The sequence below is a fragment of the Phyllobates terribilis genome, unplaced genomic scaffold, assembly GCF_046119375.1.
Source record: "Phyllobates terribilis strain yellow unplaced genomic scaffold, ASM4611937v1 Scaffold_2__4_contigs__length_985480577, whole genome shotgun sequence".
Classification (NCBI taxonomy): domain Eukaryota; kingdom Metazoa; phylum Chordata; class Amphibia; order Anura; family Dendrobatidae; genus Phyllobates; species Phyllobates terribilis.
In genome coordinates, this window is record NW_027362762.1 from 287,755,197 (window position 1) to 287,769,520 (window position 14,324).

At 44.3% G+C, this 14,324-nt stretch overlaps 1 protein-coding gene across 2 annotated transcripts in view; it reads right to left on the reverse strand.

The window, feature by feature from the left end:
* Positions 1-14,324, reverse strand: part of TGDS (TDP-glucose 4,6-dehydratase) — a 39,737-nt gene that overhangs the window by 24,674 nt on the left and 739 nt on the right. For both annotated transcript variants that reach the window (XM_073664142.1, XM_073664141.1), the window contains exons 2-5: positions 10,526-10,592; positions 7,488-7,556; positions 6,823-6,913; positions 875-1,017 (exon numbers count right to left, since the gene is read on the reverse strand). In XM_073664142.1, coding sequence (XP_073520243.1) covers positions 875-1,017; positions 6,823-6,913; positions 7,488-7,556; positions 10,526-10,582 — 360 coding nt within the window. In that variant the 5' untranslated portion in view covers positions 10,583-10,592. The remainder of the gene's footprint in view (positions 1-874; positions 1,018-6,822; positions 6,914-7,487; positions 7,557-10,525; positions 10,593-14,324) is intronic.

The following is a 14,324-nucleotide window of genomic DNA, read 5'->3' on the forward strand; positions in this document are numbered from 1 at the left end:
ACTGATCTTATAGGGTTAATAATAAGCTACTATCTGAGGGGGCCAAGAAAGCCAAGATGACTACCAGACGAACAATGGTTCGGCCGGCTCCCTTCTCATGTTTATGGCAGACTTAAATGTTCATGCGCTAGGGTTTTATTGAGGGGAATTGCCAGATCTTACACTGTAGCGTCAAGAATTTGAGAGTCACAAAGTGATTTTACAATATATTCTCAAGGTGGATTCTGCAAAATTATTATTTTTTTTTACTTTGAGGTGAATTACTTTAAGGCTACGTTGGGATTTGTGAGTTTGATGTTGCAGAATGTGTGCACCTAGTATTTAAATTAGGTTACTTGCGTTTTTGTGTTTGGTTTTTTTACCTGCGGAATTTCCGCATCTAAATGTAATTTTATGGGAAAATTCTGCACAGAAAACTCTACATACCTGACATGCTGCAGATTGGAAAAAATGCACCGCAGGTGAGTTTACAAGGCGTTGGAAGGAAGCATAGGGGGCATGAGATTTCCAGAAATCCCATCCACTTTGCTGCATTTGTGACGCAGGATCAACATGCAGCATCAAAAAAGCGATAAAAACTCATTGGGGGAATGTAGTCTAAGAGTATGTTCACACTGCATCTTTTTCTAGCAGTCAAATACAGACACTTTTCAAGCAGAAGACGCTTCAGGAATCACTCCTTTCATATTGAGTTTTGTAAACCTGGTGCATCTTTTTTTAGCGGTTTTTGATCATCTGAGCACTTTTTCATGGTCTATAGGGGGCTTCCGTTTTTTTCATCCAGACACTGTCTATAGGGGACTTCCGTTTTTTTCGTCCAGACACTGTCTATAGGGGGCTGTCTTTATATCACAAACCCTTTATAAGCAGGTACCTCATTGAGGCTTCCACCATAAACTTCATCTGTACTTATGTAGACAAACTTTTCCACTCCGGCTTCATAGGCAGCATTGAGAAGAATGTGTGTTCCAACGATATTCACATATGCAAACTTAAAGGAATCCAAAAAAGACAGATCTGTTGGGAAAAAGCACTTTTAAGTAATGCAGCTGGTTAGAGTTCCCAACATATTTCTTCCAGTAGTCAAATACACAGTAGGTCTTTCCTAAAAGCCAACCTTAGAACCCCTGTCATATTTATAAAACGTACTCCTTATATATAGGTCCGCATTATGGATTAAAGACAAAGATTGCTCCTTGTGAACATTCACCACATTGTAGGCTGTCTTACAGGTTGGTTGCCACACACCGGGAAACATTTACTAAATGCACCAGAATTTTGGCTGAGCGAGCGCCAATAAACAGCCACGAAAAGTTTATCTGCTTTTTAACCACTTTTTTGCACCTCACTAGATCTGGTCTTTATAAAAAAATAAAAAAAATATTAAGTATTGCTTAATAGGCACCTACATGCTACAATAATTTTGACACAAAAATAAGTCAACCAAAAAGAACCAGTAAGGCTGTGTGCCCACTATGAGTTTTTAAGCGTTTCCACAGAGGCAGTTACGCTGAAGAAATGCTTAAACGCTTGGTAGAAAGTCTGCCATGTTCCCCAATGATAATCCGCATGTGCTGTGCACATGCTGCGGAAATTTCCGCTGCGGATTATCCTTGCGGAAAAAACGCAGCACTACCAATTATTTTGTGGAAGAGCGGCGTTTTTGCCGCCATTGACTTGCGTTGAATCGCTTAATATCCGCATGACTACATGTGCACATGTGGATATCATGCGGTTCAATGTGCGGATGGTACCCAGGTTTGGAGAAGAGGAGACTCTCATCCAGACCCGGTACCATAGAACCTGTAAAAAACAAAAAGAATTTAAAATAAAAAAAAAACAAAACAAACATTATACTCAGCTTCTAATGGCCCGCGATCTTCTATCCGGTACATCCTGGCACCCTGGTGGCTCGTGATGGTGTAAAAGGACCTTTCATGACGTCACTCAGTCATGAGACAGGTCACGCGACAGCTGATGTTGGCGGTCGCGTGACCTGTCACGTGACTAAATGACGTCATGGAAGGTCCTTTTACACCACTGCGAGACACCGGGGATACCGGAGAAGGAGACTGGGGGCCATCGGAAGGTGAGTATAATGTTTTTATTTTATTTCTTACCATTTTTATTCTTTTTTTTTTAACTAACTTGGTCACACTATATAAAATCCATGCTGGTTGCATGGATTTATATAGTGTGACCAAGTTGTCAAGCACTTTCCAAGTGATGCTAAAATCGCTTGGAAAGCGCTTGACAACCCGCATGCGGAAATGCATGTGAAGAACGCTTGACAAACGCTTCTACCTGGCAGGAAAAACGCATGTACAATCCGCATGTGTTTTTTCTGCCAGGGAGATGCAGAAACGCTCAGAAAAAATCCGCAGCATTTCTGCATCGTAGTCCCATAGCCTGAGCCAGTAAATAAGGAATAGTATCTAACAAGATGTGCCAGACTTATCACACAGTTTGCACCAGACAAACCTTGTGCATCTTATACCTGCCTGGTCTAGGTATAAGTAATCTACAATTAAATACACATTTTAAAATATTTTTGTTTACATTTTTTTATTTCTCATTAAATATCCAGTCGGAAAAAAAACAGGAAAATATTACAAAGCGTAGGTGAATTAATGATACTGTTATACTACTAAATAAGTAAGGATATCTGATGTAAATGTGTTAGTGTAAAAAAACCAAAAAAAAAACCACAATAAGTGCGATTCATTCTGGCTGGCACGGTACTTAGTATGCATAAAGATAACGTTCTGTATACATCGACCCCAGTCTACATACGACTGTGGAGACTGTAATCTATGACATTTCTCTGCCATTAAGCCTATGTTCACATGTTGCATTTTTTTTATGCAAATATTAAGCTGCGTTTCACAGTACCGCAAAGTCTATGAGATTTCAGAAATCTTATGCACACACATTGTTTTTTTCCCTGACTAATATGGCACACTGCTGCGTTTTTGCAAAGTGCAGTGTGTCATTTCTTTCAGCGTTTTCTCAGCATTTTTCACCCATAGAAAGCAATGGGTAGTGCAAAAAATCTGAAAAAAATGCAGGTATCAGGCTTTGCTGTGTTTATGGTGCCAAAACCTGATAAAGTTGAATCATGTTATTTTTTTATGCGCTAAACTTTATCAGCAGGGCCGGCTCCAGGTTTTTCTGGGCCTCGGGCGAAAGAGTCTCAGTGGGCCCCTTTAACACATACCACGATTCATGATGCAGAGATGTGGCGTAGAAAAAAAAAAAAAATATTATATTATATTATAGTACAATGCAAAGATTTCACTTCTTACATTACATGAGTGATATCTATTGTAAACTCCACAATAGCTCAGAAACCGGCGAATCGCTCCATACAGAATACTGGCCCCCATATAAGGCTCCATACGGAATACTGGCCCCCATATAAGGCTCCATACGGAATACTGGCCCCCATATAAGGCTCCATACGGAATACTGGCCCCCATATAAAGGCTCCATACGGAATACTGGCCCCCATATAAAGGCTCCATACGGAATACTGGCCCCCATATAAAGGCTCCATACGAAATACTGGCCCCCATATAAGGCTCCATACGGAATACTGGCCTCCATATAAGGCTCCATACGGAATACTGGCCCCCATATAAGGCTCCATACAGAATACTGGCCCCCATATAAGGCTCCATACAGAATACTGGCCCCCATATAAGGCTCCATACAGGATACTGGTCCCCATATAATGCTCCATACAGGATACTGGTCCCCTTATAAAACTCCATACAGGATACTGGCCCCTATATAACGCTCCATACAGGATACTGGCCCCCATATAACGCTCCATACAGGATACTGGCCCCCATATAATGCCGCATGCAGGCTGTTACCCCCCACATAATGCCCCATACAGGCTGTCCCCCCCTTATAATGCTCCATGCAGGCTGTTACCCCCCCCACATAATGCCCCATACAGCCCCCCCCCCCCTTTAATGCTCCATGCAGGCTGTTACCCCCCACATAATGCACTATGCAGGCTGCCCCCCCCCCCCTTTATAATGCCCCATGCAGGCTGTTCCCCACCTTATAATGCCCCATACAGGCTGTCCCCCCCCCCTTATAATGCTCCATGCAGGCTGTTACCCCCCACATAATGCCCCATACAGGCCCCCCCCCCTTTTAATGCTCCATGCAGGCTGTTACCCCCCACATAATGCACTATGCAGGCTGCCCCCCCCTTTATAATGCCCCATGCAGGCTGTTCCCCACCTTATAATGCCCCATGCAGGATGTCACCCCCCCTTCTTTATAATGCCCCATGCAGGATGTCCCCCCCTCTCTTTATACTGCCCCATGCCTCCATACATTAAAAAAAAAAAATCAAATACTCACCTCCCTTCTCCTCACCTGCTACCTGCTGCCCGCTGCTCGGGTCCGAACTCCAGCGTTGTCGGCGTCTTCCTGCTCAGCGCTCCCTGTGACGGCTCAGGGGAGGGCGCGGTGTAAAGACGTCACCACGCCCTCTGACCTGAGACGTCACAGAGAGCGCAGAGCAGGAAGACAGCGGATCTGCGGAGGCACGGGGAGGGGTAAGTATCCAGCTGCCGGGGCTCTGAGAAAGCGGGGGAGAAGGGCGGGCGCTGACACCGCTCTCCTCCGCCCATAGCCCAGCGGGGTGCGCGACCGCCAGTGGGCCCCTCTGCCTGCTCAGGGCCCCGGCATTTGCCCGGGTGCGCCGGGTGCTGACGCCGGCTCTGTTTATCAGCATGCACAAGAGACAAATGTACCCTGACAAAATGCAGTAAAAAAAAAAAAAAAGCCACAAACTCAGCAAAACCTGCTTTTTTTGACGTTGCTTCTTTTCTGCCAAGAGCAGATTTTGCCTGCGGAAAACAAACGCAGCAAAAATGCAACGTGTGAACATAGCCTAAGCGTACACACCCCTGCTGGACTATACAGGAGAGAAGTGTGTGTTACCAATGTAGCCAGCCCCAGAGAAGGGGGTCATTAAAAAAATATATGCCACCATACGGGCCCGATAATCATTAGAGGGTTTTTTTTTTTTTTTTAAATCACTTTTCTTTTTGTCTTCTGGTATTAACTGATATTTTTTTTCACTAAATTCTTCAAAATGACGCACGGGGTTCCTGAATTTTGTGCAAAACTAGAAATGTTCTTTTATTTTTTTTCCTTAAAGCGCCTTTCCAGGGATTTTTTTCCCTTTTGTTAGTTCTTGTGTCTTAAGTGTCATGAAAGTAGTGACATACCCACCGGTTGTGTCATCTGTCGGTTTCAGTGGCTCTCCAGTCCGCTGTGGCACCACGTGACGGTATATTTGGTTACCTGTGTTTGCTGTGTGGAGCAGAGGTCACTTTTTCAACACAAATCTATGAGACTCAGAAAGACGCTACAGAGTGTTGTTCCGAGCCTCATAAACTGACATTGAGAGAGTAATCATCGCTCCAAATAGTGATCTAGCCGGTTACAGATGTGGTTACACGGTACTGAAGCTGAAAGAATATGGTGGCCAGGGAGTATGTTACTACTTCTACAACACTGACATGCATGATACCTAACAAAGAGGCAAATCTAAAAATATGACATATCAAGAGAGGACTTTGACCTTTTATTTTAATTTTATGAAAATCGCGTGTTCTACTGAAATGTCCCTAAATTTGAACAAAAATTTCAGACACACTCAAGATCACTCCAGGTGGGGCGAGGGGCTAGAGGGAATGTGCACAACTATTTGGTGAGTTTTAAAAACTCGCAACTGATGAATCAGCCGAGTAGATCTGGAAATCCCACCCACAAAGACAAACATAAAAAACAAAGGTGAACACATAAAATAGACTATGGAAAAGATGCAAAAGAACAAGAAAGCGCAAATTAAAAACACACAAAAACTAATCGAATAACAGACGCAAATGCAATAGTGAATCTGTCTCTAAGTTCATGACCAGGAACATTGGGGCATATTCATCAAGTTAAATGCATCATAACTGTGCCAAAAAACCTTTCCTGACTTGCACCAAATTGATGATAGGTTTTAGAAACTTTTAACTATATGTTTGAAAAGGAGCGTAGCCTTTCTGAAAAGGTTGTGGCTGAGCGTACAAGACCGTGGCAGGATTGTGGTGCCCATTTTTGGAACAAAGTAAGCCAGTTGCTAGGTGGTGTAAACCTTAGGGGGCCATACACCTTAGATGGCTGTCAGCCAGCTCTACCACACATAGTAGCGCTTCAGTGTTCTGTATCAGACAGCAGTCACTAGACATCTCTGGCAATGTCGTATCTCTAGAAGACAATATGATCGGCAGTCCAAAATTGGACATGCCGGATCACTATCTTCCCCAACAATAAGTTGTCTGGAGCCTCCATACACATTGGACTAGTGCTTGAACCCATGAATATTAGTTGGTTCGGCCGACAGTCTAATGTGTATGGGAAGCTTTAGACTAAATAGTCTTACAATAAGGCCACGTTCACACACTCAGTATTTGGTCAGTATTTTACATCAGTAACCAAAACCAGGAGTGGGTGATACTTTTCCTCTGATTGTTCCTTTCCTGGTTTTGGCTTACACATACTGAGGTAAAAAAAAACTGAAGCAAAATACTGAACGTGTGAACGTGGCTTTAGACAGATCTATCACACAACATGGAGCAGTTTGATTGTTTTTGCACATTTTAAGGCTGTCTAAGGACAGTTTTGATAAATATGCCCCATTAACTTATTCACCAAGTTTATAAACTACATAATAAAACTAACCTGGATTACATGATACATTTTCCATGAGGACAATGGGAGTAATAATAGTGTCAGCACACTCACCTACATGGGTCTGTGCAGCAAAATGTAAAACCACATCTATATTTTCGGTTTCAAAGAGCTGCTTTATAAAGTGCGAGTCACAGATATCCCCCTGAGGTATAAGGATAGATGTAATCAGCCATAACACGACATCACATATTGACTCCCATTTCATTTCTGGAATTTGTCTGCAATCAGCAGCTTTAAAGACTGCACAACAAATCACTATATGGACTTATGTCCTATAGCAAGGACAGAATTGTACTTTTCTACCACACCTTACAGTACTTTTTGTGAAATCTCAAGTTGTGATTGTTGTGAAGCCGAGACACAATCCAAACTAGTTTTACCACAAAATGCTGCAGTTTTGTGTCGCACCTTTGGTCTCAATCTGTTAGGCCACATTCACACTTTCAGTATTTTACCTCAGCATTTTTAAGCCAAAACCAGGAGTGGGTGATAGATACAGAAGTGGTGACTTGTTTCTATTATACTTTTCCTCTGATTGTTCCTGTCCTGGTTTTGGCTTACAAATACTGAGGTAAAATACTGATGAAACACTGAAGGTGTGCACAGGCCCTTCCAGGTTTTTGTGTCACCGCTCCATTTTGTGGTAAAATGGCATGTCTGTCTCTGACCGCTGGGCTCTCCTGGTAATCACGCGGGATGTGAAGGACGTACCATACCTGTAAGAACTTGTAATTGGCTTTACTTGAAATGGCATCAAGATTTTTCAAGCTGGCACAATAATCAAGCTGAGGAGAAAAAGAAGTCGCACTATTAGAAATCAATTCACTCTAAGAGTAAAAGCTATATAATAACCCATCATGAATCTATGCGTGAATATTAGAACACCGCGTCCCGTCAGTACAGAACCTCATTTATTCATCTTTTTTGTTGTTGTTTTACCACATGCTGGAAATGACATCTCTGGTATATACCAAGGCTGTGGAGTAGGAGTCGGAATATAATGGGCCGACTCCTAAAATATATAATAAATTGGGTACAGTAGTTAAATGTAGTTTGTGGGGAATATTTTTTTCATAAGAATTTGGGAAAGTTATGAAATGTCCTATAAATGTCTTTTGTTCCTGATCTAAGGATCTTGGCTTTTAGTTGAGATGAATCTTTATGTACACGCTCAGTAGTGAGGCCGTGCTGTGGAGTCGGAGTCAGGGAAATTGAGGAGCCGGAGGTTTGGCTTACAGACTCCACAGCCCTGGTATATACTATCACTTTAGAGCCAGTGTGTTCCAACCATCAGGACCCCCACAAATCGAGAGGAGAGAGGCCGTAGGGCGTAAAGCTGCGTCTCCTTCGTAGTTTTTCTCTGCCCAATGCTAATAAATACAGCCGGCTGCACAAGTGCCTCTGTGCAGGGAAAATACTGAAGGGGATGCAACCCCTGAATTCTCAGGATCAAACATGGTCCCAGAGGCCAGACCCCCATCTATCATAGTTATGGGATATAACAGAAATACGTCATCATTCTGGAAGATGAAACGACCCTTCGGGTATGTGCACATGACGTCCGCTGAGAAACCCGCCTGAAAAGGTGCCCAGAAAATGCTCAAAAGAATGAACATTACTAGGGAAAAATAACTTGTACATATGTTCAGCCTCTCGAGCAGCTTTTAACCTCTTCAGGTTTCCAAAGACACCAAGTGGTTAAAAGAAGTGAGCTGACCATTCTTTCGGCATTTTCCGATCTGAACACGCTCTATACCTTACAAGAATTGTAAACGGGAAAGCTCAAAAAATGGCCAGGCATCTTTATGAGCATTTTGCGTGAAAAACTGATAGCGGTTGAATTGATTTAAAAAAAAAAAAAAAAAAAAGTCCAGAATATGGCACTAAAAAAAATAAAAATGCAGGATCAAAAAATGTTGGAAATCAAGAAATGACAAAAAAAAAAAAAACATTTTTCTGCAGAGTCTTCCTTAGAAAATGTGGCAGGTGAAAAAGACGTGTGCACATATCCTAAATGTTTCGGCAATGCCTTTTTGCAACACGACTGTGATAAAAGCCTTGACAGATAAACTATGTGTCCTCACCAGGGCTGTGGAGTCGGTAAGCCAAAGCCGCGGCTGTGACTCCTCAATTTCCCTTACACCGACTCCCACTCCACGACTCCGACTCCCACATATATTGCTTATATTTAAGTGAAAAATTTATTGTAGTACAATGTGAACATCAGACATTTAATCATTTTTATGATACAATAATCAAGATATTTAGATAGAATATAATATATATTTATTGGAATACAACTTTAGAACACAAAAAACTGTAATAAATTGTAAATATGTAATACACTATGTAGTATCGAATATATATATTATAAACTATGTAAGTGGCAACAAACAGTTTTCAACAAAAACATACTAAATAACATCTGTGCAGTCTATGAATTTGTTCTAAGAAATAGAATTGCCTCCATCAGATCCTCCTTCATAGATGACCTCAAATCTGACCTAATAATTTTAAGGCTAGAGAACAACCTCTCTACACTAACGTGGGTTGGAGGCAAAGCCGTAACCACATGGGCATCATCTCTAACAATTTCCGGGTATAAAGAAATTGCCTCATGCACAGTCGGTTTTGATGAACTGTTGAATTTTTCTATTTCTTTGAGAGCAAGTGAAACATTTTGCTGAAATATGGTCAATCTGCTTGCTATAGGAGACGGAGAGAAATCTTTTTCCTTGCGGCAATGCTTTGCCTGCTCCATGTCAAAGTCAAACTCCTCATCTGATGAGGATGAAGATATGGCAGCAGTAGCACTGTCAGGTCCCAAGTTCTCTTGCGCCTGGCAGACCTCCTGTAGGCCACTCATCCTAACTGCTACCTCAGTCAGAGCTTCTTTTCCTTTAGTAAGCTGTTGATCATCACGCAGTATATGATGACTTGAGTCCACATAAACAGCTGCCAGAAAAATTTTATTTTCCAATAGCTGTCTCTCTCTCTGTTTCATTGAAGCAGAAATGCCATCTGCGATTATCCCCTTTACAGCCTGTGACGTATTAGTACGCACAGACTGTAATCCCCCGGTTCAGTGAGGGCTCCGGCGGTGAGCCTGCGCTGAACCGAGCACATGTCAGCTGATTATTACAGCTGACATGTGCCCGCAACAGCCGCAGGTGGAATCGCGATCCACCCGTGGCTGTTAACATGTTAAATGCCGCTGTCGATCTCTGACAGCGGCATTTAACTCGCGCTTCCGGGAAGTGCGTCCTAAAATCCGCCCATCGGATCCTCACAAAGAATGAGCATGTCAGTTTGTGCGGCATTTTTCTAATCGGCTTTTGCTATTGAAAACATTATCTATGAGCTCAAAAACCTTTCAGGTGATGCGGTTTTTTAAAAAGCTGATCTGCTTTTGCAGCTGAAAAACGTATCCTCAAAAAAAGCAGCAAAAACGCTGTGTGTGAATGTAGCCTTAGATCAGGAATAGAACAGCCATTTATAGGACATTTCATAACTTTCCAAAATTCCTATGAAAAAATATTCAGCACATTCTGCACTGAACTACTGTACCCAATTTATTATATATTTTAGGAGTCTGAGTCGGTCCATTTTATACCGACTCAGACTCCATAGCCCTGGTCCTCACCCTATACAAGAACAAATCTAATGCTGATGTATGCTGGGAAGCTGCATCTATATAAATTCCTAATGTAACGTCACCCACAACGGCTTCTGCATTCAGAGCAGCACATCTTACCTTATCCAGATTTATCACCTGGTAATCGGGATGGTTTTCAACCAGTGAAATGATCATATGGGACGCTCTGCAAGAGAAACAGAGAAGGCTATCTTCTGCACTAGACATGGGGGACCAGCAGCGAGATGTGACAGGTTATACCCGCAGACCCAACCACGGCCACACGTGCCATACAACCCTCCGCGTGTGGCTCACCATGTGCGGCCATACAGCATCCACAATGACCATAGAGCAGACCATCCCAGATCAGGGCAAATACAGAAGAGACAATAGCAGGGAGTACAATGTAATACTTTGCTTTCCTCGCTTAGCACATCTCTTCTCGGTTTTGGAGTTTAATAAGGTAGTTTAATACATGTCCCTAAAGGACACCCGTGTGCCCCGCTCACACTAGGGACCATAGTACAATGCGGAGATTCCTAGCAGCACATGCTTTGGGGCAGCTGACTGACTCTAGGCCTCCATACTGAATGCTGAGGAGGTCAGATTGCTTCCAGCATTTCTAGATACAACATGTGCTTACAAATATCTGCATTACATAAAGGCACAAGACCCTCACAAGGTCCAGGGACCCTGACCAGAGGCCTCCACGTGGCTCAGAGTACAATGGGACACTTATATTAAGGAACAAACACAGAAGAGATGGAAGACAATACTGCCACAAATACGTTTGATCACATTAACCACTTCAGTACTCTTTCCAAGCCTCTTTCATTCAAGTGTAATATTCTTGGGTTGTTCAGTTTTTACACACAATGACCCCGATTCATTTAGAACAGCGTTTTGTATGCCAGTCTTAGTCCACACTATCAGTACTCGATCAGTATTTTTTCTCAGGAGTGGGAGCCAAAACCGGGTGAGGAACAATCAGAGAAAAGGTACAAAAGAAACAAGTCACCAATTCTGCATTTATCACCCACTCCTGGTTTTGGTTCCCACTCCTGAGAAAAAATACTGACTGAATACTGATAGTGGGGCAGGCAGGAATAAGATGCACCAAAGTTCAATAAGAGGCGAACACCACTCAAGAGCAGAAATATGAGCACTTAATGAGAGAGATAATAATATACAGATGAAATGTAGCCTTATAGAGGATCTGTCTATAAGGCCATGTTCACACGTTCAGTATTTAGTCAGTTTTTTTTGTAAGCCAAAACCTGGAGTGGTTGATAAATGCATTAGTGGTGACGTGTTTCTATTAGGGTATGTGCACACGATCCGGACAAGCAGCGCTTTGGGTGCAGTATACTTTATGCTGCGTCCAAAGCGCTGTGTTATATGAACGCAGGCGAATCCTCATGTATTCATTGAACCATGTGGATTCACCGCATTCAATACATTGTAGTGATCTAATTTCTCTTGCAGAGACTAGCGACTCCACGAGAGAAATTGACAAACTGGAAGGACGCGCCGCATGTCCGTGTCTGCATGTGATCCACAGGTGCACGGAGACGCATAGTGGGCATGAGATCTCTACAAATCCCATCCACTATGCTGTAACTTCTGGCTGCTGCGGGTTTGACGCTGCATAACACACAGTGACAAACCCGCAGCGGCTCCTGACCATGTGCACAAACCCTTATACTTTTCCTCTGATTGTTCCTCTCCTGATTTGGGCTTACAAACATGGCTGTGGAGTCTGAGTCCATTTTGGTGGAGTCGGTATAAAATGGACCGACTCCAACTCCTAAAATATATAATAAATTGGGTACAGTAGTTCAATGCAGTTTGTGGGGAATATTTTTTTCATAAGAATTTGGGAAAGTTATGAAATGTCCTATAAATGTATGTCCTATTCTTGATCTAAAGGTCTAGACTTTTAGCTGAGATTAATCTGTGCTACAGTAAATTTATCACTTAAACATGAGCCATGTATGAGGGAGTCGTGGAAACTGAATCGGAGGTTTGGCTTACTGACTCCACAGTCCTGCTTACAAATTCTGAGGTAAAAAAGCTCACGCTGAGTATTTGGTGTGAATGTGGCTCTCTCCCTAGCATTGTGTATGTGTTGTACACATGGCAGCACTCAGTCTGAAAGCCCAGGTACTGGGAGAAAAGGAACAATACATATTTTATTTCTCCCTGCAGCCTCCGGTTTTCAGTCACAGCTCAGTACACAGTGAGTGGCGGCTATACCCATGCCTGGCACTGACTGACGACAGCTGTGTCTGCATTGATATGCCGATGAGCCGGCTGCCAGTCAGTGCCAGGGCATGGTTACAGCTGACACTCACTGTATACTGAGCGGTGACAGAAGCCGGGCCGGCTTCTTTAACTGAAAGCAGGGGGCTGTTGGAAGGAACAAAGTTAATTTCTTCTCGGTAGCCAGGCTTTCAGGTCAGACAGCTTCAGAACGCTATTAACCTGCAGATTAAACCTATATTTGCAGGATAACAGCTTTTGGGGACATGACAGGTTTCCTTTAAGACAGACACATTTAGAACAAAATCTAAACCAGTGAAACCTGGTGGTGACCGCATCATGCTGTGGGGAGGTTTTCCAGCAGCAGAGACAGGGAAAATAGTTGAGGGGAAGATGGATGGTGCGAAATACAGGGATATTCTTGAGCAAAACCTGTTTCAGTCCATCAGTGATTTGAGACTGGGATGGAGGTTCACCTTCCAACAAGACAATGATCCAAAGCATACTGCTAAAGCAATACTCATGTGGTTTAAGGGGAAACGTGTAAATGTTTTGCAGTGGCCTAGTCAGAGCCGGGACCTTAGTCCTATTGAGAATCTGTGGTCAGAATTGAAGATTGCTGTTCACCAGAGTAAACCTTCTAACTTGAAGGAGTTGGAGCAGTTTTGCCTTGAGGAATGGGCAAAAACCCCAGTGGCAAGATGTGGAAAGCTCATAGAGACTTATCCAAAAAGGGGGGGCTCTACAAAGTACTAACTTTACGGGGGTGAATAGTTATGCACATTGAAGTTTTCAGTTATTTTGTTCTATTTGTTGTTTGTTTCACAATAAATAGAAAGCCAAATGTTCACAGTTGTAGACGTGTTCTTTACATGAACTGATGCAAACCCTCAAAAACAACCGTGAAATTCCAGGTTGTGAGGCAGCAAAACATGAAAAATGACAAGGGGGTGAATACTTTTCAAAGTCACCGTATATGACCGTTATTTTCATGCTCAGAGGAGCGGGACCCCCTTCCCCAGTCGTCCCCGCGTCCGGAAGAGCGGGACCCCCTTCCCCAGTCGTCCCCGCGTCCGGAAGAGCGGGACCCCCTTCCCCAGTCGTCCCCGCGTCCGGAAGAGCGGGACCCCCTTCCCCAGTCGTCCCCGCGTCCGGAGGAGCGGGACCCCCTTCCCCAGTCGTCCCCGCGTCCGGAGGAGCGGGACCCCCTTCCCCAGTCGTCCCCGCGTCCGGAGGAGCGGGACCCCCTTCCCCAGTCGTCCCCGCGTCCGGAAGAGCGGGACCCCCTTCCCCAGTCGTCCCCGCGTCCGGAGGAGCGGGACCCCCTTCCCCAGTCGTCCCCGCGTCCGGAGGAGCGGGACCCCCTTCCCCAGTCGTCCCCGCGTCCGGAGGAGCGGGACCCCCTTCCCCAGTCGTCCCCGCGTCCGGAGGAGCGGGACCCCCTTCCCCAGTCGTCCCCGCGTCCGGAGGAGCGGGACCCCCTTCCCCAGTCGTCCCCGCGTCCGGAGGAGCGGGACCCCCTTCCCCAGTCGTCCCCTCGTCCGGAGGAGCGGGACCCCCTTCCCCAGTCGTCCCCGCGTCCGGAGGAGCGGGACCCCCTTCCCCAGTCGTCCCCGCGTCCGGAGGAGCGGGACCCCCTTCCCCAGTCGTCCCCGCG